A 27,455-nucleotide genomic window follows, 5' to 3' on the forward strand; every position below is an offset into this window, starting at 1 on the left:
TTGGCCTTGACTAGCTCAAGTAATCAAATATTTTCCAAACAGTAAGCTAGCTGTAACCTCTGAAATGCCATTGTTATCATCACTCAATAGCAGACATATCTATTGTTGGAGCCTTGTGCTTGTTGTTTACTTGTGCTTTTATCTATTAGACAGACAGTCTGTCTGTCTGTATGTCTCTGTTGCAAAATTTCTGTCTGTCTGCCACAGTATGTCAGTCTGTCTCTGTCTGTCCGTAATGTCTGTCCGTATGTCTGTCCCTCTGTCTGTCTGTGCCACAGTCTGTCTCTGTCAAAGTCAGTCTGTCTGTCCATCAGTCCGTCTCTGTGTCTGTCTGTCTGTCTTTCTTTCTTCAATTCTTTCTTTCCTCTTTCCGTTTGTCTGTCTGGCCATCAGTCAGTTTGTCTGTCCGTCTGCCCATCCGTCCGTCACAGTCTGTCACAGTCTGTCCAACTGCCAGTCTGTCTGTCTTTCTGTCTGTCACTAGGTTAGCCTTATCTCAGGTTCACAGGTGGGAGGCAGACTGAGCGAGAGGGAGGGAGGGAGGGAGGGAGGGAGGGAGGGAGGGAGAGAGAGAGAGAGAGAGAGAGAGAGAGAGAGAGAGAGAGAGAGAGAGAGAGAGAGAGAGAGAGAGAGAGAGAGAGAGAGAGAGAGAGAGAGAGAGAGAGAGGGAGGGAGACATAGACTTGGAGCCTCTTCCCTTGACAGAGTGTAACCTTGACGATGCCTCTTCACCTGGTTGGCATGGATCGGCTTAGACTCCCCCAAAGGAACCGATCAATATTTCTGTTGCTTGTTTTTGACTTCCCTCTTCCTCCTCCTCCTCTTGTCCTCTCTTCTCTGCTTCTTTCTTTCTCTGCCATAGGACGTTATCTGATTTAGCTGGTTTGTTTGTGGCGCACGCCTCACTGTCTCTCCCTGTCTCTCACCGTAAACCTAATAATGCCTCTAATTTGGGCACAGTTTAGGGATGCTAATGAAATTTGTGTTTTTGTTTTTTTCAGGAACAAATAATTATTTTCTTCATGAAAAAGCATAAATATCCAATTATTTCTGAAAGCGGGGAGCACATGCAGCACACACACACACACACACGCACGCACGCACGCACGCACGCACGCACGCACGCACGCACGCACACACACACACACACACACACACACACACACACACACGCACGCACGCACACACACGCACACACGCACACACACACACACACGCACCTCAGATTGCACTGCATGGTGTTTTTACCCACATTTCCAACGAAGCACTGAGTGTGAGAGAGAGTGTGGCACCAAACATGAATTCATTAGCACCCTTTGATGTGCTGCTGCAGTATGTGATCTGGAGTTACTGTGTGTGTGTGTGTGTGTGTGTGTGTGTGTGTGTGTGTGTGTGTGTGTGTGTGTGTGTGTGTGTGTGTGTGTGTGTGTGTGTGTGTGTGAGATTTCTGTGGGCAGATCTGGCACTGAGACACACACACACACACACTTGCAGAGACACACATATGCACACACACACACACCCTGCTTGGTACTCAGCATTAAGGAGATCGTTTGGGTGTCCTGTCCAGGGGCTGTACTTGTAAATCAACCCACTGGGCAAAAACTGGATGAATCAATGTTGTTTCCATGTCATTTCAACCCCCCAAAAATCTATGTGACGTTGTTGACTCAACGTGGAAAGCTGATTGGGTTTGCAAAAAGTCATCAACTTAAGGGAATTTTCTATTTTTTTTACTTGACTTTTAACCTAAATCTAATGACATGGTGATTTTTTTATTGATTTTACGTTGAATTCATGTTAGTTGACAACTGAACCAAATGTAAATCAAAACTAGACGTTGAACTGACATCTGTGCCCAGTGGGGAGCTGCCTCATGCTACAGAAACAGGAGACAAGGCTTCTTACTTACTGTGGAGGAAAGTGAAGAAAAGACACATCATGTGGATGGAGATAAATAATGTGTTTGAATGTTCGGGGCTGTGTGTGTGTGTGTGTGTGTGTGTGTGTACGTGTGTGTGTGCATGCGTGTGTGTGTGTGTGGGGGGGGGGGGGGGTTATATGAAGCAGAACATGGCTGAGCAACTCAGATGTAATTAATGGCGCTTGATGATCAGCAGGCAAATGCAAATAGGAGCTAAACGAGCTTCCCCGATGAGCAGGATAATTGCGTGTCACTGACGGTTTCAGGTCACGATCATCATACGTTCTTGAAGGCGCCAAAGCCAGCGGGTTATTTCTGTGTTAGTGTGTGTGAGAGAGAGAGAGAGAAGGGGGGGGGGATTGAGTTTGCATGTGCGGTGTGTGTATATGTGTGTGTGTGTGTGTGTGTGTGTGTGTGTGTGTGAGTGCGTTTGTTTGCACCTGCTACAGAGAACAAGATGATATGTGTACCCATCGACACTACAGGTTCTGTGATATTTCACCTTCAATCCCTCCCTCCCTCCCTCCCTCCCTCCCTCCCTCCCTCCCTCCCTCCCTCCCTCCCTCCCTCCCTCCCTCCCTCCCTCCCTCCCTCCCTCCCTCCCTCCCTCCCTCCCTCCCTCCCTCCCTCCCTCCCTCCCTCCCTCCCTCTTTCTCTATGTAGCTGGTTGCAGTTGAATGAAGTTGTTGAGGTATTTCCAGCTGAGCACTTTGTTATCCAGGTACTCTGTCCCCCGCTGGTAAATTAGAGTTGGGAGCTCACAGCCTCTCCCAGTGTAAGATTAATACTACAACAGGCCTTTATTTTTAGTCCAAGCAGAGAGCCCAATGTCCTTTCAGTCGTCCTCATGCAGGTCTGCTCCCCCTTACTGCTTCCTATGGCCACCTACTTCTCTCCCTTTGTCAAGGAGAAATTATGATTCTTTCTTTCTCCATCTTCCTCTCTCTCTCTCTCTCTCTCTCTCTCTCTCTCTCTCTCTCTGGCACTTACCTTCTCTCTCTCTCTCTCTCTCTCTCTCTCTCTCTCACTCTCTCTCTCTCTCTCTCTCTCTCTGGCACTTACCCTCTCTCTCTCTCTCTCTCTCTGGAGCTCCCCCCCTCCCTCTCTCTCTCTCTCTGGATCTCCCCCTCACACTCTCTATCGCTCTGTCTGAAATGTGTTAACCCATTGACTGATTGGTTCATTTCTCTCAGTAATATGAGTCAGAGTGAGTGTGATCAGATTGCAGCCCAGTCGGTGTGGTTCCATGATTGCTCCTCACCAGGAGATTTTACCTGGAGATTCCAATTGGCTGTCTGATCGGAGCTACAGTTGAAGTCGGAAGTTTACATACACCTCAACCAAATACATTTAAACTCTTTTTTTTTTTTACAATTTCTGACATTTAACCCTGGGTCACCACTTTATTTTAAGAATGTGAAATGTCAGAATAATAGTAGAGAGAATGATTTATTTCAGCTTTTGTTTCTTTCATCACATTCTGAGAGGGTCAGAAGTTTACATACATTCAATTAGTATTTGGTAGCATTGCCTTTAACTTGTTTAACTGGCGTCAAACGTTTCGGGTCTATGTCTCCCTCCCACAAGTTGGGTGAATTTTGGCCCATTCCTTGTGCTTCACGATTGGAATGGTGTTCTTCAACTTGCAAGCCTCCCCCTTCTCCTCCAAACATAATGATGGTCATTATGCCAAATAGTTATATTTTTGTTCCATCAGACCAGAGGACATTTCCCCAAAAAGTACGATCTTTGTCCCCATGTGCAGTTGCAAACCGTAGTCTGGCTTTTTTATGGCGGTTTTGGAGCAGTGGCTACTTCCTTGCTGAGCGGCTTTTCAGGTTTTGTCGATATAGGACTCGTTTTACTGTGGATATAGATACGTTTGTGCCTGTTTCCTCCAGCATCTTCACAAGGTCCTTTGCTGTTGTTCTGGGATTGATTTGCACTTTTCGCACCAAAGTACGTTCATCTCTAGGAGACAGAACGCTTCTCCTTCCTGAGCGGTATGATGGCTGTGTGGTCCCATGGTGTTTATATTTGCGTACTATTGTTTGTACAGATGAACGTGGTAACTTCAGGTGTTGGGAAAATTGCTTGACATGCACAAAGTAGATGTCCTAACCAACTTGCCAAAACTATAGTTTGTTTAACAAGAAATGTGTGGAGTGGTTGAAAAACGAGTTTTAATGACTCCAACCTAAGTGTATGTAAACTTCCGACTTCAACTGTATCTGGCAGTGTGGGAGAAATAATCCCACTGGGCAGAAACAGGTTGAAACAACTTTCAAAACTGGTTGCATTTGCAAAAAGTCATCAACATAAGGACATTTCATTTTTTTTCATCCAATTTGAACCTAAATGACATGGTGACATTTGTTTTATTGATTTCACATGAATTCACATCAGTTGACAACTCAACTAAATGTAAATGAAAACTAGACGGTGAACTGACGTCTGTGCCCAATGGGATGGGCTCAGCCTGACTAACACTGACTCATACATGTACATGTGTAGGCAATGTGATATGACAAGATAAGATACAGTATTATATGATACAATACATTATTGTCCATTGTCATGGAAATGTATTTTGTTAGCCGAGAGGTACAGGTTTAATTTGATCACCCTGTTGCAGGAAAACTTCCCTGCATTGTAGGACATATAAAACGTGCAGTGGAACGACCAAAGCGCCCTCTAGTGGCCTCATGGGTGGAATGTTGTCCATATTTTTAATAGTTTCAATTGTCACATTGGTATAACAGGATCGGGAGACAGGCGCAGGAATGAGTAATAGTTTTTAACATTTTTCCCACATTACAGCGTGCCATGTAAAGGCACGGGGAGAAGACCAAACAAACACGTATATAAAACACAGGGTTGAAACCCAAACAGAAGAGCGAGGAGTACCTCGAATAAATACACAATCGCACAATGATACCACGTGGGACGAGACCCGTAATCATCTGTGCAATACACGCGGCATGAAAGCCAAACAACACAGCACCGGTATTCACACGACCAACGGACATTGGAACAATAATCAACCAGACAATGGAGAACAAAGGGCACACATATACAGTTACTAATCAATGGGAATAGGGACCAGGTGTGTGTAATGACACAGTTCAGTTCCTAGAGGCCGGTGACGTAGACCTCCCAAACTGGTGCACGGAATGAGCAACAGTACTAGAGGGATCCGTGAACATTAATCAAGATTATATCAAACATTTGATTTTATATATTTTTTTATATTTCAGTCTTCTGTGATGTATATAAAGTGTAATATTTGGATGCAAACTCAAAATTCAATAGATTTCAACTCTATATCTAGTCATCATGGTGCAGGTGTCTTCTTTTATTTAAGCCCATAACCATGTGTGTGAGGTGTATAGTTTTGTTTCAAAGTAGATTTTGTTGGACTACCAAGAGAAACTGATTTAGCCCACTGCAGTAACAGGTTAAAAGGGCTTCTCAAGTTTCTAATTTCCACATTACATTTATAGACTTGATTTTGTGTCAATTTAATAACAATGTGCATAATAATTCTGCTGTAGCAAACTGGCTCAAGTTAAGATCCTACGGTGTCTTCATACAGTGCCTGAGTTCCAATGTCTCACCTATCTACACACAATACCCCATAATGACAAAGTGAAAACGTGTTTAGTCATTTTTGCAAGTGTATTGAAAATGAAATAAAGAAATATCTAATTTACATAGGTATTCACAACCCTTACATCAATACTTTGTTGAAGCAACTTTAGCAGCAATTACAGCTTTGAGTCGTCTTGGATATGCCTGTAAAAGCTTTGAGTCGTCTTGGATATGCCTGTAAAAGCTTTGAGTCGTCTTGGATATGCCTGTAAAAGCTTTGAGTCGTCTTGGATATGCCTGTAAAAGCTTTGAGTCGTCTTGGATATGCCTGTAAAAGCTTTGAGTCGTCTTGGATATGCCTGTAAAAGCTTTGAGTCGTCTTGGATATGCCTGTAAAAGCTTTGAGTCGTCTTGGATATGCCTGTAAAAGCTTTGAGTCGTCTTGGATATGCCTGTAAAAGCTTTGAGTCGTCTTGGATATGCCTGTAAAAGCTTTGAGTCATCTTGGATATGCCTGTAAAAGCTTTGAGTCGTCTTGGATATGCCTGTAAAAGCTTTGAGTCGTCTTGGATATGCCTGTAAAAGCTTTGAGTCGTCTTGGATATGCCTGTAAAAGCTTTGAGTCGTCTTGAATATGCCTGTAAAAGCTTTGAGTCGTCTTGGATATGCCTGTAAAAGCTTTGAGTCATCTTGGATATGCCTGTAAAAGCTTTGAGTCGTCTTGGATATGCCCGTAAAAGCTTTGAGTCGTCTTGGATATGCCTGTAAAAGCTTTGAGTCATCTTGGATATGCCCGTAAAAGCTTTGAGTCGTCTTGGATATGCCTGTAAAAGCTTTGTACATCTGGATTTGGGGATTTTCTCCCATTCTCCCTTTCAGATTTTCTCAAGTTCTGTTAAATTAGATGGGGAGTGGCGGTGAACAGCAATCTTCAAGTCTTTCAACAGTTTTTCAGTGGGATTCAAGGGCTTTGGCTGGGCCACTGAAGGACTTTCACATTCTTATTCTGAAGCCATTCCACTGTTTTGGCTGTATGCTTCCGGTCATTGTCCTGTTGGAACGTAAAACTTCACCACAGTCTAAGGTGGTTTCAAGCAGGTTCTCATCAATGATTTACCTGTATTTGGCTCCATTCATTGTTCCCTCTATCCCTACCAGTCTCACAGTCCCTGCTGCTGAAAATCTTCCCCATATCATGATACTGCCACCACCATGTTTCACTGTAGGAATGGTGTTAGACGGGTGATGAGCTGTGCCTGGTTTCTCCAGACATAGCGCTTTGCATTCAGGCCAAAGAGTTACATTTTTGTCACAATCTCTTGGCTTATGATCTCAGAGTTTTCTACATGCCTTTTTGCAAACTCCAGGCATGCTGTGATGAGTGGCTTCCTTCTGGATCACTCTCCCTTAAAGCCCAGATTGGTGAAGTGCTGTAGAGACTGTTGTCCTTCTGGCAGGTTCTCCCATCTTAGCCAAGGAACTCTGTAGTTCTGTCAGAGTGATCATTGGGTTCTTGGTCACCTCCCTGACCAAGGTCCTTCTTGCCCGGTTACTCAGTTTGGTCGGACAGCCAGCTCCTGAGTAGTTCCAGATTCTTTATATTTCCCAATGATGGAGACCACTGTGCTCTTGGAAACTTTCAACACACAGACAAATGTTTATACCCAGATATGTGCTTCATCACAATTCCATCTCAGAGATCTACAGACAGATCCTTGGACGGCATGGTAAAGTTTCTGCTCTGATGCACTGTCAACTGTGGGACCTTATATAGACAGGTGTGTTTCAGGTTTCTTTCTAAATCATGTCCGAAGGATTTAATTGGCCACAGGTGGGCTCCAATCAAGTTGTAGTGACATCTCAAGGATGATCAAAGGAAATTGGATGCACCTGAGCTCAATTTAGAGTGTTATAGCAAAAAGATTTGAATACTCATGTAAATTAGATATGTTCAATACATCTGCATCAAGAAAACATTGTCATTATGGGGTATTGTGTGTAGATGGGTAAGATTTATTTGAACATGCAATCCTTTAGAATTCACGCTGTAACAAATGTGGAATAAGTCAAGGGGTATGAATACTTTCTGAAGTCCATGTACATATGGACAATGCTGGAATGGCTTCAGAACAAGCATGAGAAAGTCCTTGAGTGGCCAAACCAAAGCCCAGACTTGAATTACATTGAAAAACTTTGGAAAGGGGCCTCCCGAGTGGCGCAGTGGTCTAAGGCACTGCATCACAGTGCTAGAGGCGTCACTACAGACCCGGATTCGTTCTCGGGTTGTATCACAACCAGACGTGATCGGGAGTCCCATAGGGCGGCAACCAATTGGCCCAGCGTAGTCCTGGTTAGGGGAGGGTTTGGCCCGGGGGGCTTTACTTGGCTCATAGAGCTCTAGCGACTCCTTGTGGCGGGCCAGGCGCCTGCAGACTGACTGTGGTCGTCAGCTGAACGGTGTTTCCTCTGACAAGCGATTAAGCGAGCGGGTTTTAAGAAGCGCGGTTTGGCGGTTCATGTTTCGGAGGGCGCATGACTCAACCTTTGCCTCCAAAGTCCGTTGTAGAGTTGCAACGATGAGACAAGATCGAAATCGGGGAGAAAAAGAATACAACAACAACAACAATGTGGAAAAACCTGAAGATCGATGTTCACCGCCACTCCCTCATTTAACATTAAACATCTGTCAGGAAGAATGGGAGAAAATAACCAAATACAGATGTACAGTACAAAGTGATGCAGACGACTCAAAGCTATAATCACTGCCAAAGTTACTGTATACACACACAGTCTCACTATCATACAATGCAGGAGCTGCAATGAAGAGCAGTGAATGTGAGACTTGTTTAGCATCAGTGTAATTAAAGTGAAAGTGTGTGTGTGTGTCAGCAGTGTTGTGGAGGCTGACCCTGGATGCCACGCAGGTGATCACCTGTTCATAAGGGAGAGCTAATGAGCAGTTGGAAGCACAGGGGAGCGCAATGTTTACAGGAAATGCTCTCCTCATTTCCTCTTGGTGTGTTTATAATGTGTGTGGACATTGAATATGTACCGTGTAGCCTTTGTTTCTATACGGGTAAACATACAGAACATAGTCTATATGTATCTCTGTGTGGGCACTGTGTGTGTCTGTGTACTGTGTGTGTGTACTGTGTGTGTGTATAGGCAAGGAGGAACAGTAGTGTGATATTGCTGAGGCTCGACAAATGACCCAGGGACTGATGAGGCGCTTGTTTCTGCAACCACTAGCACTTCCTCCTAATTACTCCACCTCTGCCCATAAACCCTGTCTGTGTGTGCACGCACGCACCACCTCTATCCATAAACTCCTTGTGTGTGTGTGTGTGTGGGGGGGGGGGGGGGCAGAGTGTTAGAACTATGTCTCCTAGCCATGTCAGCAGGTGGGAAGCTCTATCTGGAGAAAAGAGGGAAAAATCACCAAAGCATGCAAATCACACTCTGAGGGGAGAATCAATTAGAAGTGGAGCAGCCTGGCTGTGAGGGATGTGATGGGGCTTTGAGGGATGTGAAGGGGCTGGGCACATGCAGAGACACAGAGATGGTGTATGACCATAGATAACCCCCCGGGGTCCTGCATTAGCCCTCTGAGAACACACAGTCCTCCACACCAGCAGGCCACTCTCTCAGACTTTATACCCTCTTTCTCGTTCCCTCACTGTCTCGCTTCATGTCTTCTGTCTCTCTCTGAAAGGTTCAGATGGGTTTGGACTTGATAATGTAAAGTTGAAGTCAGAAGTTTACATAAACTTAGGTTGGAGTCATTAAAACTCGTTTTTCAACCACTCCAAAAAATTATTGTTAACAAACTATAGTTTTGGCAAGTCGGTTAGGACATCTACTTTGTGCATGACACAAGTAATTTTCCCAACAATTGTATAATTCACTGTATCACAATTCCAGTAGGTCAGAAGTTTACATACACTAAGTTGACTGTGCCTTTAAACAGCTTGGATAATTCCATAAAATGATGTCATAGCTTAAAGAAGCTTCTGATAGGCTAATTGACATCATTTGAGTCAATTGGAGGTGTACCTGTGGATGTATGTCAAGGTCTACCTTCAAACTCAGTGCCTCTTTGCTTGACATCATGGGAAAATCAAAAGAAATTAGCCAAGACCTCAGAAAAAAATGGTAGACCTCCACAAGTCTGGTTCATCCTTGTGGGCAATTTCCAAACACCTGAAGGTACCACGTTCATCTGTACAAACAATAGTACGCAAGTATAAACACCATGGGACCACACAGCCATCATACCACTCAGGAAGGAGATGCGTTCTGTCTCCTAGAGATGAAAGTACTTTGGTGCGAAAAGTACAAATCAATCCCAGAACAACAGCAAAGGACCTTGTGAACATGCTGGAGGAAACAGGTACAAAAGTATCAATATCCACAGTAAAACGAGTCCTATATCGACATAACCTGAAAGGCCGCTCAGCAAGGAAGAAGCCCTTGCTCCAAAACCGCCATAAAAAGCCAGACTACGGTTTGCAACTGCACATATCGTACTTTTTGGAGAACTGGTCTGATGAAACAAAAATAGAACTGTTTGGCCATAATGACCATCATTATATTTGGAGGGAAAAGGGAGAGGCATGCAAGCCGAAGAACACCATCCCAACCGTGAAGCACAGGGGTGGCAGCATCATGTTGTGGAGGTACTTTGCTGCAGGAGAGACTGGTGCACTTCACAAAATAGATGGTATCATGAGGTTGGAAAAATATGTGGATATATTGAAGCAACATCTCAAGACATAAGTCAGGAAGTTAAAGCTTGGTCGCAAATGGGTCTTCCAAATGGACAATGACCCCAAGCCTGCTTCCAAAGTTGTGGCACAATGGCTTAAGGACAACAAAGTCAAGGTATTGGAGTGGCCATCACAAAGCCCTGACCTCAATCCTATTGTGGGCAGAACTGAAAAAGCGTGTGCGGGCAAGTAGGCCTACAAACCTGACTCAGTTACACCTGCTCTGTCAGGAGGAATGGGCCAAAATTCACCCAACTTATTGTGGGAAGCTTGTGGCAGGCTACCCGAAACGTTTGACCCAAGTTAAACAATTTAAAGGCAATGCTACCAAATACTAATTGAGTGTATGTAAACCTCTGACCCACTGGGAATGTGATGAAAGAAATAAAAGCTGAAAGAAATAATTATCTCTACTATTATTCTGACATTTCACATTCTTAAAATTAAGTGGTGATCCTAACTGACCTAAGAGGGAATTTTTACTTGGATTAAATGTCAGGAATTGTGGAAAACTGAGTTTAAATGTATATGGCTAAGGTGTATGTAAACTTCCGACTGTCTGTCTCTCTTTTTCTCCTCTCTCATTCTTCTACTTTCCTAATTGCCTTTTTATTGGTGTAGTGCTCTGTATGATAAATATATCTGAAACTCAGTATGATAAATATATCTGAAACTCAGTATAATAAATATATCTGAAACTCAGTATAATAAATATGTCTGAAACTCAGTATAATAAACATGTCTGATACTCAGTATAATAAATATGTGATAAATGTGTATGGAGATTCTTTATGTAGATGCAGGAATGTTTTTTTTGTGTGTTTCCCACCTCATATTTCTCTTTTCTTCTCCAGGTATAGAATGACCTCAATCCCAAGAGAGGCCTGATCACGGATTGGCTGAGAGTACTGGACCGAGCCCCTTCTAGCCCTCCCTGACACCGCGGACCATGGAGTCCCATCACACCAGGACACGGACTTCCTGTCTTACCCTATGCTGCTTCCTGTTTGCCCTGGCCATCCCTCTCTTGTTGGCATCCAGGCCCCTCCCCCATGCCCCCGACGGCGTCACTATTATCACTGCCTCCATCGACGCAGCTGAGGAGGAGGACTATAGCACGTTCAGCACCGAGAACCCTGAGTGGAAGTTCAACCACGTGGCCGTGGACGAACGCAACGGCAACGTGTACCTGGGAGCGGTCAACCGCATCTACAAACTCTCCCCCGACCTAAACGTACAGGTGTATCACGAGACTGGCCCCGACGAGGACAACCGCAAGTGCTACCCGCCACGCATTGTGCAGCCCTGCAGCGAGCCGCTGTCCCTCACCAACAACGTCAACAAGATGCTGCTGATGGACTACCGGGAGAACCGGCTATTAGCCTGTGGTAGTCTCTATCAGGGCATCTGTAAACTCCTCCGTCTGGATGACCTGTTCAAGCTGGGAGAGCCCTTCCACAAGAAGGAGCACTACCTGTCCGGGGTCAACGAGAGCGGTTCGGTGTTCGGCGTCATCGTGTCGTACGGGGACTCATCGCCCGACAAGCTGTTTGTGGCCACGGCAGTGGACGGCAAACCCGAGTATTTCCCCACCATCTCCAGCCGCAAGCTTGCGCGCAACTCGGAGGAGGACGGCATGTTCGCCTACGTCTTTCACGACGAGTTCGTGGCATCCATGATCAAGATCCCGTCAGACACGTTCACCATTGTGCCTGACTTCGACATCTACTACGTCTACGGATTTGGCTCGGGTAACTTCGTCTACTTCCTCACGTTGCAGCCGGAGATGGGGAACGGGCCGGCCACCGGCTCCTCCTCCACGGGGCGAGAACAGGTGTACACTTCTAAAATAGTCCGTCTGTGTAAAGACGACACAGCCTTTAACTCGTATGTGGAGGTACCCCTGGGCTGTGTGAAGGGCGGCGTGGAGTACCGGCTCCTACAGGCGGCCTACCTCTCCAAGGCGGGTGCCATATTGGGGCGCTCGCTAGGTGTGGGGCCCGACGATGACGTCCTATTCACCATCTTCTCCAAGGGCCAGAAGCGGCGGCCACGCGAGGCTTCGCAGGAGTCAGCGCTGTGCGTGTTCGCCCTGCGCGAGATCAACGAGCGCATCAAGGAACGACTGCAGTCGTGCTACAAGGGCGAGGGCACCCTGGACCTGGCCTGGCTGAAGGTCAAGGACATACGCTGCAGCAGCGCTGTGAGTACCAAACACACACACACACACGCACACACACACACACACACACACACAGCAGTACTAACCAACTATTTTCACACCTGATCCATCGAATCAAGGTCTTGATGATTGACCTTGTCATTCAACATCCATTTTGTTCACCACAAGCCAGTGTGGATAGAATGTTGAAAACAGTCGTTACCTTGCGTTACCAATGCTGGAATACAAGAGTAGAGATAAGTGAGCTGTATTCAACTAGAATACTGTGTTAAATCTGTTCTACATTCTGACAATGAAACACGTAGTAACAAGAGGTGCATATTTACCGAGTATTTATTTTGTTCTACTAAATGAAAGGTGAAGGCTCATCACCCCACACTACACAACAGAACCATAATGAGAGGTTTGTCTCACTCTAAAGGTGTATTAGAGGCGCCATGTTTCTGGGTGGGCTGCTGCACCATTGGATTCATTTGAAGTGTTAACCAGCTTCGGGATCTGTTTCTCTCTCCGTCTTAGAGGGTTGGGCAATTCACACTCACAAGTAATGAACATAATTTACCTCACTCCGTTGCGGCATTAGCAATTCAGTAACACATTTCATTTAATCTCTTCAGGTTAAATCTTACATCAGCGGTGTCTCTCAAAGCAGAGCTTCGATATGACGCAACAGTATTTTGTTTATACTACCGCTCCTCCTCAGATGAAATGCAGACGAGCTGAAGAAACGAGAAATTGACATTTCACTGAATAGCAGTCAGGCAGGTTTCTCCACAGCTGCTGTGCTGTGCTGAACATTAGCTAGTAAGCAAACTCATCAGTGGGTCTTAATGCAGGTGAGCTTCCCTGCCATCTCTACTGTTCTCTATAGTTTCCTGCAGTAACACTATAGGATTGACGAAGGCTCTGCGTAAAGTCACACTATCTGCAGTTACATTGTGATTAATGCACTGGATGGATGTTTCTGGAAACTGTCTAAAGTGATGGATGACGTTGCGTTGAGGTCTCTTCAAATTCCTCAGACTTTTCTGAGCTTGTTAGTCCTTGTGAGCCTCTCTTGTTAGTGCTTGTGAGCCTCTCTTGTTAGTGCTTGTGAGCCTCTCTTGTTAGTGCTTGTGAGCCTCTCTTGTTAGTGCTTGTGAGCCTCTCTTGTTAGTGATTGTGAGCCTCTCTTGTTAGTGCTTGTGAGCCTCTCTTGTTAGTGCTTGTGAGCCTCTCTTTCCGTTCATTTGAGGAGTGTCAAAAGTTGTACAGTCACACAGATGACTTCATTCATTCATTGATCTGTGCTAGTGTATACAAGTCTGTATTGGTCTGACTGTACTGTGATTAAATACAGGAAGTTGTCCCTATCGGTGCAACGACATGACTAATCTTAGCCTCGAGGAAGGGCGTGAGTCTCCGATTCCCAAATTCAACCCCTCTCTTCCTTTTTACAGTATGATTCAGAGAGACTATCTCAACTGAAAAACAGAGACCTGTATCAGAGGCATGCTGTGTTCTGCTGCTGGTGTTTCCGGTGAGGGATAAATCATAAAGCACGCCATCGTCGGGGGGGGGGTGAGGGAGGACACGGGTTAGCGGTGAGGAATGGTGCCATTTCAGCACGCGCCACAGTTTGGTGGCTGCGGTATAAATTAGAGGCGGTCGCCGTCACAAAGCCCCAGCCTGGAGATGGATGGTCCTTACTCTCCCCTGGCCGCTCCGTCACTATGGATACTAGGCCCTGTTCTCTTAAAGGCAGGGAGAAGCACTTTGATGATACGGCAAACAAAAACATCCCTAAACACATGATCTCTGAAGGGTTTGAAATTATTGATATTCAAGGAGGGGGGCTGCATAAATGAGTGCCTGGATTTACAGGGATATGACTTCAAACACATGTTCATATATATAGAGGCAGGCCCACACACACACACACACACACACGCGCACGCACGCACACACACACACAAACATACCGACACACACACACGCGCGCACTCGCGTACACCCAAACACACACAAACCCACACACACACACACACACACACACACACCCACGCACGCACGAGGCACTCACGTACACACAAACACACACAAATTAGTAAGTGATTAGAGGTAAATGGCTGTGTTGTTCTTGGATCTTTGCACAATGAAAACATGTTGTATGACAAGACACAGAGATGGGGGATGACACAAGACAGAGAGAGACAGAGAGAGAGATAACCTGCTACAGTAGCTGTGTATGTGTGGGGGAGATGTCTCCCTAGTATCACACGGATAATTTTACACAAATCCTGGTTGTTAGTCTCCAATTAATTCCTCGCTCTCTTTTCAATAATGCATGAAGGGGAATGCCGCCCCCCCCCAGCACGCCACATCTTGAATGTTGCCAGAAATGTAGTTCAAGTCATCATTCGCTCTCTTCCCTCCAAATGCAACAGCCAAGATAGTCACAGGCTCCATACACAGGGCTTTAGAGCAGAGACGAGAGAGACTGCATGGCAGAGAAGCAACAGCAGCTAGTAACAGCTAGTAGCTTTGGGTTTGTGCTCATATAAAAGTCTAATGAGGAACCATAGAACCACAGAGAGAGATCAAGAGAAGGCCCTTTCTCTCTCTCCCGCTCTCTCTCCCCCTCTCTATCTCCCCTTCTCTCTCTCTCTCTCTCTCTTACTCTCTCTCTTTATTTCTCTCCCCTCTCTCTCCCCCTCTCGTCCTTTCTATCTTACTCTCTCTCTCTCTTTCCCTCTCTCTCTCTGGTTCTGGTTCTCTCTTCTTTTCAATCTCTCTTGTCGTGTTTTTCACATCATATGTTTCCCCACAATTATAGAGTGGATGAACTGCCCCTAGGCTCATTAGAGTAGCTTGTCTGTACAGAGGAGCAGACGATATATGCATGCACTCACAGACACACACACACACACACATACACACACACACACACACACACACACACACACAAACAAAGACAATGGTCATTCACCTCAGCTCATTAGATGGCCTCTGTCTTTGTAAGTAGTACCAATTTGTGTGATTGCCACTTTGCGTTAGGGCCACTCTAGAGTGCATAGAATGCTCTTGTCTTTAACATCTCTGTTGTAGCAGTTTGTTTTTCAGACAATAATATTAGCTGGCTTGTGAGAGCTTCATTGACGGAAGTGAATTACAGCCAAAGATAAGCAGTTTATCATAAAAACAATTTAGTAAGTTAAGTTATATATATCTGAAAAAGCATTCTGTAACATCAGAAGGTATCCCAGATACATGTGGGCTGTTAAATCTGCCGGTGGACCTAATGTTGGATAAGTCAAAGAATAGTCCCTGTGGGTTTGAACTTGGCAGCATGCAGCTATTTCAAGAACAGAGAAATGGAAGGAAAAGGGGGCTACGATACAGATATGGAATTACAGAAAAGCTCAGAGGTAGAGGTGAACCACGTTGAACGCTCTGAGGTGATTGGATGTCAGATTACAGGGAGCTACAGTCGATTGGCTGAAGCAGGCGGTAGTTTACTCTCAGTGATGTGATTTGGTTTTCCTAGATGGTGTTGCTTGGCTTTGGTGCCTTTTGATCAGAACGTATGAATGGAGATGTGAATGTATACAGAGTTCTTACTCCATCCCTGTGCCAGCAGTAGGTGGTGTAATCAATACGATTTGTGCAAATCTCCCAATGACATCAACGCTTGCTTTCCCCAACCCAGAAGTACGTAACTCAAGTTAGGATTTGTCCATAACAGCGTGCTACCACATCAATGTCTTAGCGACAGCCATGTTAGGCTTTAGGACATTTAAAAAGGTCACTATGGCACAGCTTTATTCCCCTCTCGTGAGTCAACAGTGGGCCTATGGCTGTCCAGCCCAGCCGTGACAATACCTATTAAAGGTTGTTTTGCGAGGTCAGGCCTTTGTTGGTTTCCAGCGGGAACTACTGTACCTCCTGTCGGTAAAGGAGCAGCATCAGGACAGGGACAGAGGAGGAGGATGTGTCTCCCAAAACCGCCACGCTCGACTGAACCACATAATGCATGCTCAACAGTATCAGTGTGGGCCGGGTCTGCGTCCATAGATCATTGTGAAATGGCATGTGACCTATACAAAAAAACGCCTGCTCCTTCATGGACACGTTCACCGTGTCAGCAGGAATAAGAGAGAAAAAACAAGACGCAGGAAATTCTCTCCTTTCTCTTCTCTCCCTCTTTCTCTCTCGCCTGTTCTGCTCTAAACATGGCTAGTTGAGTGGTTTTCTCACCACTCTATGCTGCTCACAGAGAGGAGAGGCAAGTTCACCCCTGTCACATGGCTGCGGTCCTCCTCGCCCTCACTCCCCACTTCCTAATGATCATAAATGACATGTTGTTAAGTAGCATGCGATCGGCTATTCTTCTACATTTGTCATCCACGTCGACTTCACATTCTGAATTATTTCCAATGAATTAGGTTATTCTACTCCGTTGCCAGTCCCTCCATCTCCCCCCACTTGAAAGCAGCTTGGAAGGCAACACTCATCTGGACGAAGTTCATGTTTGATGTTCTTCTTTTTGATAATGGCTCTTCTTCCTTCCGTCTCTTAATTTGATCAACCTTTGTGTATTGTGTCCTGTTCCGGGCTGCCTTCTTTATTAGTTGAGCGGTGATTGGAGTTTAATCAGCGTCGTCTGGTGATTCAGTCCCCTCCACATCCTCCGGATCTGGCTTCATTAAAACACAGTCGTGTTCCAAATGGCACCTTAATCCCTATGTAGTGCACTACTTTTGACCAGGGCCCCATAGTGCACTATGTAGGGACATGGGGTGCCATTCAAGGTGAAGCCGCAGTGGTCTCCGCCTGACACACACTAATTAAATCTCCATACATGATACTAACCCACAAAAGGTCAGAATCCATCACAACACATTATTCTTGGATTAACCAAGTGTCTCTTCACCCAGCCGATGCCCCACTCGTTTTCTCGCTGTCTTCCGGCTCCGTTTTTGGATGTCTCAATTTCCACCCCCTTTCCCCTGAAATCAGCGAGTGTCATTTAGTTTAATTTGATTGTGTTCTCTACCCCACACAGATCTGTTGTTCCCCCATTGATTCTGACAGATGGGATCATACATAAACATGAATTATGGAGAACAGCACAATATCAAGACTGCCTCTCCTGTCTGTGAGGCAGACAAGCCAACACAACACAGCCAGGTAGAGACTGCCTCTCCTGTCTGTGAGGCAGACAAGCCAACACAACACAGCCAGGTAGAGACTGCCTCTCCTGTCTGTGAAGCAGACAAGCCAACACAACACAGTCAGGTAGAGACTGCCTCTCCTGTCTGTGAGGCAGACAAGCCAACACAACACAGCCAGGTAGAGACTGCCTCTCCTGTCTGTGAGGCAGACAAGCCAACACAACACAGTCAGGTAGAGACTGCCTCTCCTGTCTGTGAGGCAGACAAGCCAACACAACACAGCCAGGTAGAGACTGCCTCTCCTGTCTGTGAGGCAGACAAGCCAACACAACACAGTCAGGTAGAGACTGCCTCTCCTGTCTGTGAGGCAGACAAGCCAACACAACACAGCCAGGTAGAGACTGCCTCTCCTGTCTGTGAGGCAGACAAGCCAACACAACACAGCCAGGTAGAGACTGCCTCTCCTGTCTGTGAGGCAGACAAGCCAACACAACAAGGCCAGGTAGAGACTGCCTCTCCTGTCTGTGAGGCAGACAAGCCAACACCACACAGCCAGGTAGAGACTGCCTATCCTGTCTGTGAGGCAGACAAGCCAACACAACACAGCCAGGTAGAGACTGCCTCTCCTGTCTGTGAGGCAGACAAGCCAACACAATACAGCCAGGTAGAGACTGCCTCTCCTGTCTGTGAGGCAGACAAGCCAACACAACACAGCCAGGTAGAGACTGCCTCTCCTGTCTGTGAAGCAGACAAGCCAACAGAACACAGCCAGGTAGAGACTGCCTCTCCTGTCTGTGAGGCAGACAAGCCAACACAACACAGCCAGGTAGAGACTGCCTCTCCTGTCTGTGAGGCAGACAAGCCAACACAACACAGCCAGGTAGAGACTGCCTCTCCTGTCTGTGAGGCAGACAAGCCAACACAACACAGCCAGGTCGAGACTGCCTCTCCTGTCTGTGAGGCAGACAAGCCAACACAACACAGCCAGGTAGAGACTGCCTCTCCTGTCTGTGAAGCAGACAAGCCAACAGAACACAGCCAGGTAGAGACTGCCTCTCCTGTCTGTGAGGCAGACAAGCCAACACAACACAGCCAGGTAGAGACTGCCTCTCCTGTCTGTGAGGCAGACAAGCCAACACAACACAGCCAGGTAGAGACTGCCTCTCCTGTCTGTGAGGCAGACAAGCCAACACAACACAGCCAGGTAGAGACTGCCTCTCCTGTCTGTGAAGCAGACAAGCCAACAGAACACAGCCAGGTAGAGACTGCCTCTCCTGTCTGTGAGGCAGACAAGCCAACACAACACAGCCAGGTAGAGACTGCCTCTCCTGTCTGTGAGGCAGACAAGCCAACACAACACAGCCAGGTAGAGACTGCCTCTCCTGTCTGTGAGGCAGACAAGCCAACACAACACAGTCAGGTAGAGACTGCCTCTCCTGTCTGTGAGGCAGACAAGCCAACACAACACAGCCAGGTAGAGACTGCCTCTCCTGTCTGTGAGGCAGACAAGCCAACACAACACAGCCAGGTAGAGACTGCCTCTCCTGTCTGTGAGGCAGACAAGCCAACACAACAAGGCCAGGTAGAGACTGCCTCTCCTGTCTGTGAGGCAGACAAGCCAACACCACACAGCCAGGTAGAGACTGCCTATCCTGTCTGTGAGGCAGACAAGCCAACACAACACAGCCAGGTAGAGACTGCCTCTCCTGTCTGTGAGGCAGACAAGCCAACACAATACAGCCAGGTAGAGACTGCCTCTCCTGTCTGTGAGGCAGACAAGCCAACACAACACAGCCAGGTAGAGACTGCCTCTCCTGTCTGTGAAGCAGACAAGCCAACAGAACACAGCCAGGTAGAGACTGCCTCTCCTGTCTGTGAGGCAGACAAGCCAACACAACACAGCCAGGTAGAGACTGCCTCTCCTGTCTGTGAGGCAGACAAGCCAACACAACACAGCCAGGTAGAGACTGCCTCTCCTGTCTGTGAGGCAGACAAGCCAACACAACACAGCCAGGTCGAGACTGCCTCTCCTGTCTGTGAGGCAGACAAGCCAACACAACACAGCCAGGTAGAGACTGCCTCTCCTGTCTGTGAAGCAGACAAGCCAACAGAACACAGCCAGGTAGAGACTGCCTCTCCTGTCTGTGAGGCAGACAAGCCAACACAACACAGCCAGGTAGAGACTGCCTCTCCTGTCTGTGAGGCAGACAAGCCAACACAACACAGCCAGGTAGAGACTGCCTCTCCTGTCTGTGAGGCAGACAAGCCAACACAACACAGCCAGGTAGAGACTGCCTCTCCTGTCTGTGAAGCAGACAAGCCAACAGAACACAGCCAGGTAGAGACTGCCTCTCCTGTCTGTGAGGCAGACAAGCCAACACAACACAGCCAGGTAGAGACTGCCTCTCCTGTCTGTGAGGCAGACAAGCCAACACAACACAGCCAGGTAGAGACTGCCTCTCCTGTCTGTGAGGCAGACAAGCCAACACAACACAGCCAGGTCGAGACTGCCTCTCCTGTCTGTGAGGCAGACAAGCCAACACAACACAGCCAGGTAGAGACTGCCTCTCCTGTCTGTGAAGCAGACAAGCCAACAGAACACAGCCAGGTAGAGACTGCCTCTCCTGTCTGTGAGGCAGACAAGCCAACACAACACAGCCAGGTAGAGACTGCCTCTCCTGTCTGTGAGGCAGACAAGCCAACACAACACAGCCAGGTAGAGACTGCCTCTCCTGTCTGTGAGGCAGACAAGCTAACACAACACAGCCAGGTAGAGACTGCCTCTCCTGTCTGTGAGGCAGACAAGCCAACACAACACAGCCAGGTAGAGACTGCCTCTCCTGTCTGTGAGGCAGACAAGCCAACACAACACAGCCAGGTAGAGACTGCCTCTCCTGTCTGTGAGGCAGACAAGCCAACACAACACAGCCAGGTAGAGACTGCCTCTCCTGTCTGTGTGGCAGACAAGCCAACACAACACAGCCAGGTAGAGACTGACTCTCCTGTCTGTGAGGCAGACAAGCCAACACAACACAGCCAGGTAGAGACTGCCTCTCCTGTCTGTGAGGCAGACAAGCCAACACAACACAGCCAGGTAGAGACTGCCTCTCCTGTCTGTGAGGCAGACAAGCCAACACAACACAGCCAGGTAGAGACTGCCTCTCCTGTCTGTGTGGCAGACAAGCCAACACAACACAGCCAGGTAGAGACTGACTCTCCTGTCTGTGAGGCAGACAAGCCAACACAACACAGCCAGGTAGAGACTGCCTCTCCTGTCTGTGAGGCAGACAAGCCAACACAACACAGCCAGGTAGAGACCGCCTACCCTGTCTGTGAGGCAGACAAGCCAACACCAAACAGCCAGGTAGAGACTGCATCTCCTGTATGTGAGGCAGACAAGCTAACACAACACAGCCAGGTAGAGACTGCCTCTCCTGTCTGTGAGGCAGACAAGCCAACACAACAAGGCCAGGTAGAGACTGCCTCTCCTGTCTGTGAGGCAGACAAGCCAACACAACACAGCCAGGTAGAGACTGCCTCTCCTGTCTGTGAGGCAGACAAGCCAACACAACCAGGTAGAGACTGCCTCTCCTGTCTGTGAGGCAGACAAGCCAACACAACACAGCCAGGTATAGACTGCCTCTCCTGTCTGTGAGGCAGACAAGCCAACACAACACAACCAGGTAGAGACTGCCTCTCCTGTCTGTGAGGCAGACAAGCCAACACAACACAGCCAGGTAGAGACTGCCTCTCCTGTCTGTGAGGCAGACAAGCCAACACAACACAGCCAGGTAGAGACTGCCTCTCCTGTCTGTGAGGCAGACAAGCCAAAACAACACAGCCAGGTCGTCATCTTCTTTGACTTTATAGAACACAAAGACAAATATTTAATCTCTCTCCTCAGATAGACAATAAACTTGTGGACACACACACACTCCAAAAGTCTCACTATTTTGCCTCCCATAAACCACATTGATCTGCTGAGAGACTGATGGCATGTCTCGGAGAGATGACATCACTTTCAGGCCCTGGCGAGTGTCGTCAGCTCTCTCTCTCTCTCTCTCTCTCTCTCTCTCTCTCTCTCTCTCTCTCTCTCTCTCTCTCTCTCTCTGTGTTGTTCCCTCTTCAATGCTAATCATTCTGTCTGTTTTAGAACATTCCCAAGGGCTCTATAGAAAAGGAGTTAAATCTAGTAGGTGACAGCTATTTCACTCTACATACCTATTCTCTCTCACATAGCCACACACAGACTGTGGAATGCATAATGTGCATCTAAACTGCAGATGGAAACCTCATTCAGAACCCCTGTTTTTACCCAAGCACCCTCGCTAAGTGATTAGAGTCACAGATATGAGCATGGCTCCTTTAGGTCCCCAGGAGAGACTAGAATGAATGGTGTGTTTATTGATAAGAGTGGGATGTTTTCCTCCTTATAAGCTCTGTAAGCCCCTGGAACCAGACACCATGTATAGACCTGAACATCCTGCTATATCAACAGGCTCCAGCTGCAGGCTGGATGTATACTACTAATCGCTCTAGACATCTGTGTGTGTGTGTGTGTGTGTGTGTGTGTGTGTACCAACCCCATCACCAACCATAGTAGGTCAAGCTCCTGCCCTCCCCTCCTACCTACACTAAGCATAAACAGCTCAGACCTGAGGATCTGTCCATTGACTCTGTATGGTTTCATCCCTTCTGTCCTCTACAGTATATCTGCCCAGTCAGCAGTGTGTGTACAATCCTCTGACAGTAGCAGCGGCAGGGACCTTTGAAGCTTTGAAGGACCCCTGTTCTGACTGGAATCCTGCCAAACACACGCTCTGAGAAGATGATGAACAGGGATGATACTGGAGGGAGAGGATGATGAACAGGGATGATACTGGAGGGAGAAGATGATGAACAGGGATGATACTGGAGGGTGAGGGAGGAGAGGATGGTGAATAGGGATGATAATGGAGGGAGAGGATGATGAACAGGGATGATACTGGAGGGAGAGGATGATGAACAGGGATGATACTGGAGGGTGAGGGAGGAGAGGATGGTGAATAGGGATGATAATGGAGGGAGAGGATGATGAACAGGGATGATACTGGAGGGAGAGGATGATGAACAGGGATGATACTGGAGGGTGAGGGAGGAGAGGATGGTGAATAGGGATGATAATGGAGGGAGAGGATGATGAACAGGGATGATACTGGAGGGAGAGGATGATGAACAGGGATGATACTGGAGGGTGAGGGAGGAGAGGAAGGTGAATAGGGATGATAATGGAGGGAGAGGGAGGAGAGGATGATGAATAGGGATGATACTGGAGGGAGAGGATGATGAACAGGGATGATACTGGAGGGAGAGGATGATGAACAGGGATGATACTGGAGGGTGAGGGAGGAGAGGATGATGAATAGGGATACTACTGGAGGGAGAGGGATGATGAACAGGGATGATACTGGAGGGTGAGGATGATGAACAGGGATGATACTGGAGGGTGAGGGAGGAGAGGAGGATGAACAGAGATGATACTGGAGGGAGAGGGAGGAGAGGAGGATGAATAGGTATGATACTGGAGGGAGAAGGATGATACTGGACAGATAGGATGATAATGGAGGGATAGGATGATGAACAGGGATGATATTGGAGGGAGAGGGATGATACTGGAGGCAGAGGGATGATACTGGAGGGAGATGGAGGAGAGGATGATGAACAGGGATGATATTGGAGGGAGAGGGATGATACTTGAGGCAGAGGGATGATACTGGAGGGAGATGGATGAGATGATGATGGACAAGGATGATACTATAGGGAGAGGGATGATACTGGAGGGAGAGGGAGGAGAGGATAATGAACAGGGATGATACTGGAGGGAGAGGGATGATACTAGAGGGAGAGGGAGGAGAGGATAATGAACAGGGATGATGCTGGAGGGAGAGGGATGATACTAGAGGGAGAAAATGAAATATAGAGAAGCTGGCCAGTGTTTGATAGATTCAGCTGGCCAGTGTTTGATAGAGTCAGCTGGCCAGTGTTTGATAGAGTCAGCTGGCCAGTGTTTGATAGAGTCAGCTGGCCAGTGTTTGATAGAGTCAGATGGCCAGTGTTTGATAGAGTCAGCTGGCCAATGTTGGATAGAGTCAGCTGGCCAGTGTTTGATAGAGTCAGCTGGCCAGTGTTTGATAGAGTCAGCTGGCCAGTGTTTGTGGTGGAGGGAGGGAAGCGTAGAGGGAACGGCGGTGGGCGGGCGTTAGCGTGCAATCCTGCGCTCTGTCATGCGCGGCGAGCGGGATAAAGGGTTGCCATGGATCAGCGCTCAGACAGACTGCACATTGCACTCCCATCACCGAGCTCTCTGCATGGGGCTGCAACTGTACAGACAACACTGTGGAGGGAAATAACCTCAAGTTCAAGTCAAGTCCACGTCGGCAGTCAAGTCCCTTCAAAAACAGATTCCTGTCTCAATGGGACTCACTTGGCAGCCAAGTCCCCTTGAAATAGAGATTCAAATCAAATGTTATTAGTCACATGCGCCGAATACAACAGTGAAATCCATACTTACGAGCCCCTAAAAAACAAAGCAATTTCCAAAAAAACAGATATGAATAAGAGATAAAAAGAACAAGTAATTAAAGAGCAGCAGGGAAATAACAATAGAGACTCTATTCAGGGGGGTACCGGTACAGAGTCAATGAGCGGGGGCACCAATTAGTTGAGGTAGTATGTACATGTAGGTAGAGTTATTAAAGTCTCATGAGGGGGAATAGGTTTTGTCGTGCCCTCTTCACGACTGTCTTGGTGTGTTTGGACCATGTTAGTTTGTTGGTGGTGTGGACACCAAGGAACTTGAAGCTCTCAACCTGCTCCACTGCAGCCCAGTCGATGAGAATGGTGGCGTGCTCGGTCCTCTTTTTCCTGTAGTCCACAATCATCTCCTTGCGGAGAGAGATCACGTTGCGGGAGAGGTTCTTGTCCTGGCACCACACGGCCAGGTCTCTGACCACCTCCCTATAGGCTGTCTTGTTGTTGTCGGTGATTAGGCCTACCTCTGTTGTGTCATCGGCAAAGTTAATGATGGTGTTGAAGTCGTGCTTGGCCGTGCAGCCATGAGTGAACAGGGAGTACAGGAGAGGACTGAGCACGCACCCCTGAGGGGCCCCTGTGTTGATGATCAGCGTGGCAGATGTGTTGTTACCTAACCTCACCACCTGGGGGCGGCCCGTCAGGAAGTCCAGAATCCAGTTGCAGAGGGAGGTGTTTAGTCCCAGGGTCCTTAGCTTATTGATGAGCTTTGGGGGCACTATGGTGTTGAACGCTGAGCTGTAGTCAATGAATAGCATTCTCACATAGGTGTTCCTGTCTCAATGGGACATACCTAGTTAAAGGACAGATGAATAGAGTAGAATAAGTCCACGGTGCGATGTGTTGTGGCTGTCCCACGTTGTTATGATTGCATAATGAATGTGAATGCGTAGGCAGTTATGCAAGGTTGTTGTGCCCAGCATTCAATTTGACAGGCAAGCTATTTCACACAGTGTTAACATTGTACATAATTATGTGTTGTGAAGTTCATGGAAATACAGGTTTGTCGGTTGCACTGACCGATTATTAGACGACCCACCTATATTTGTTGTGTTGTTTTTATAGACGTACGGAGAAGTGGAAAATAAGTGATGCTTCATGGCTCTGCTGTGGTGGAGTGGTGTTGTGGGGAAACACGTCTACCAGTATAATGTGTGTCATTAACTTCCTGAACCAGCGGACCATAGGACTCCTCTTTGTGACACTGCAGGCCCAGATTAGGCCCAACATCAGAGAGCGTTGAACAGTGGATCTCATTCAATCCCTTTAATCGCATTGTGCCACCACCTCTCTCTCTCTCTCTCTCTCTCTCTCTCTCTCTCTCTCTCTCTCTCTCTCTCTCTCTCTGTCTCTGTCTCTCTCTCTCTCTCTCTCTCTCTCTCTCTCTCTCTCTCTCTCTCTCTCTCTCTCTCTCTCTCTCTCTCTGTCTCTGTCTCTGTCTCTGTCTCTGTCTCTCCCTCTGTCTCTGTCTCTCTCTCTCTCTCTCTCTCTCTCTCTCTCTCCCTCTGTCTCTGTCTCTCTCTCTCTCTCTCTCTCTCTCTCTCTCTCTCTCTCTCTCTCTCTCTCTCTCTCTCTCTCTCTCTCTCTCTCTAGTCTGTGTCTACTGAACCGTATGCCCAGTCCAGAAGAGAGCTCTCTTTGTACTGTAGCTGGCTGGCAGACAGAGAAATAGAGATAGAGGGAGAGAGAAAAGGAGGGACAGCGAGAGGTCTGAGTGACCTGATTCCGTACTCTGTTTTTGGCCGTGGTTCAGATGCAGCAGAGCCTCATCTCTCCTCCAGAGACTTTTAGGAGGGGAGCCGGTGTCCTCCCCTGTGTCCTCACTCCACCCAGGGACTCTCAGTGTGAAATTGACCATAATGCGGAAGGAATCGTGTACCTGTAGAGGGAGGAAGCGTTAGACATGGAGTGAGAGAGGGAGGAGGCTGGGAGGAGGAGAGAGGGAGGAGGCTGGGAGGAGGAGAGAGGGAGGAGGCTGGGAGGAGAGAGGGAGGAGGCTGGGAGGAGGAGAGAGGGAGGAGGCTGGGAGGAGGAGAGAGGGGACTGTAGGCAGAGAGAGAAAGAGATATGGAGGATGTGGGGGGGAGAGAATGAGAGTAAAAATGGTTTGATACAGAAAGGAGAGAGAGAGACAGACAGACAGACAGACAGGCAGGCAGATGGGGGCTGTTTTGAGGACTGGATATTATTTGTGTCTGGATGACTGAGATGGGTGTCAAATGTCATGTTTTGTGCGGGCGTAATGAAAACGTGTCTGCTTTCTGAAAGGATGACAGACAGCAAGTATATTTCATTAAACTGAGTCGCTGCTCGGTGTGATTGGCATGTTAGGACGCTTCTCCAGAAATATCACGGCAGGTGTCAATAACGGGAGACGAGAACACACGTCTTCTCTGTACATGCATGAGTGTGTGTCATGCACACACACACACACACACACACACATGCACACACACTTCTATCAAAAGTACCAAAAGTACCCTCGTTATACCCTCCGAGGTATCAATCTGAAATCGGCTGAAAATAAAAGAAATGTTTGCGCACCTCTTGTTGTTGGTCAGACGAGCCATTCCCTCTCCCTCCTCACATCTCCCTCCCGCCCTCCCTTTCTCATTTCTCATTTCCTCCCTCATAGGGCGGTTAACCCCTGACCTCTGGGTGATGAGGCTCCTTTGTAACCGCCTGTAACAATGATGAAAATCAAGTCAAGGGGCAGTAGCCAGCAGAAGATTTCTCTTCTTCTCTCATTTGTTCCTCTTTCTATCAGAGGAGTAAACAGCAGGAGGGCTATAGATGGAGGGGTCCACCGCTCTACCAACTAAAGCTCCAGATATAAGGGTGTCTGGTGATGGTATGTTTATGCGCTCATGTGTGTGTGCCCTGAGCTATCGCCATGACGACAACGCCGGGCCAAGCTCTCTGTCTTGTGATGATGCATGGGCCGGCGGTAGAGAGGACAGCAGACAGGCCTGCAGAAAGACTAACACCGCAGAAGGCTAGATGTGTCACATGGGATGACACTGGAGAGACGAAGCAGGTACGGGGAAGTAAAACATTAATATAGAACGGACATGGAACGAGACATTAACAGCATCAGCAAACAGGTAACACAGACAAAAAAACTATTACTGCAGCAGCGGGAACAGAGCAAGGAAACTGACAAATATACTGGAGGAAATAAACAGATGATGAGTCCAAGTGAGTCCAATATCGCTGATGCACGTGATGAGGGAAGGCAGGTGTGCATAATAGATGATAGGAGTGAGTGA

General features: G+C 47.5%; 1 protein-coding gene across 1 annotated transcript in view; it reads left to right on the forward strand.

The window, feature by feature from the left end:
- plxna4 (plexin A4) overlaps nucleotides 1-27,455 on the forward strand; it is a 510,802-nt gene that overhangs the window by 33,383 nt on the left and 449,964 nt on the right. The window contains exon 2 of the mRNA XM_031815179.1: nucleotides 11,136-12,484. Coding sequence (XP_031671039.1) covers nucleotides 11,231-12,484 — 1,254 coding nt within the window. The 5' untranslated portion in view covers nucleotides 11,136-11,230. The remainder of the gene's footprint in view (nucleotides 1-11,135; nucleotides 12,485-27,455) is intronic.

The sequence above is a fragment of the Oncorhynchus kisutch genome, unplaced genomic scaffold, assembly GCF_002021735.2.
Source record: "Oncorhynchus kisutch isolate 150728-3 unplaced genomic scaffold, Okis_V2 Okis09a-Okis19a_hom, whole genome shotgun sequence".
Classification (NCBI taxonomy): Eukaryota; Metazoa; Chordata; class Actinopteri; order Salmoniformes; family Salmonidae; genus Oncorhynchus; species Oncorhynchus kisutch.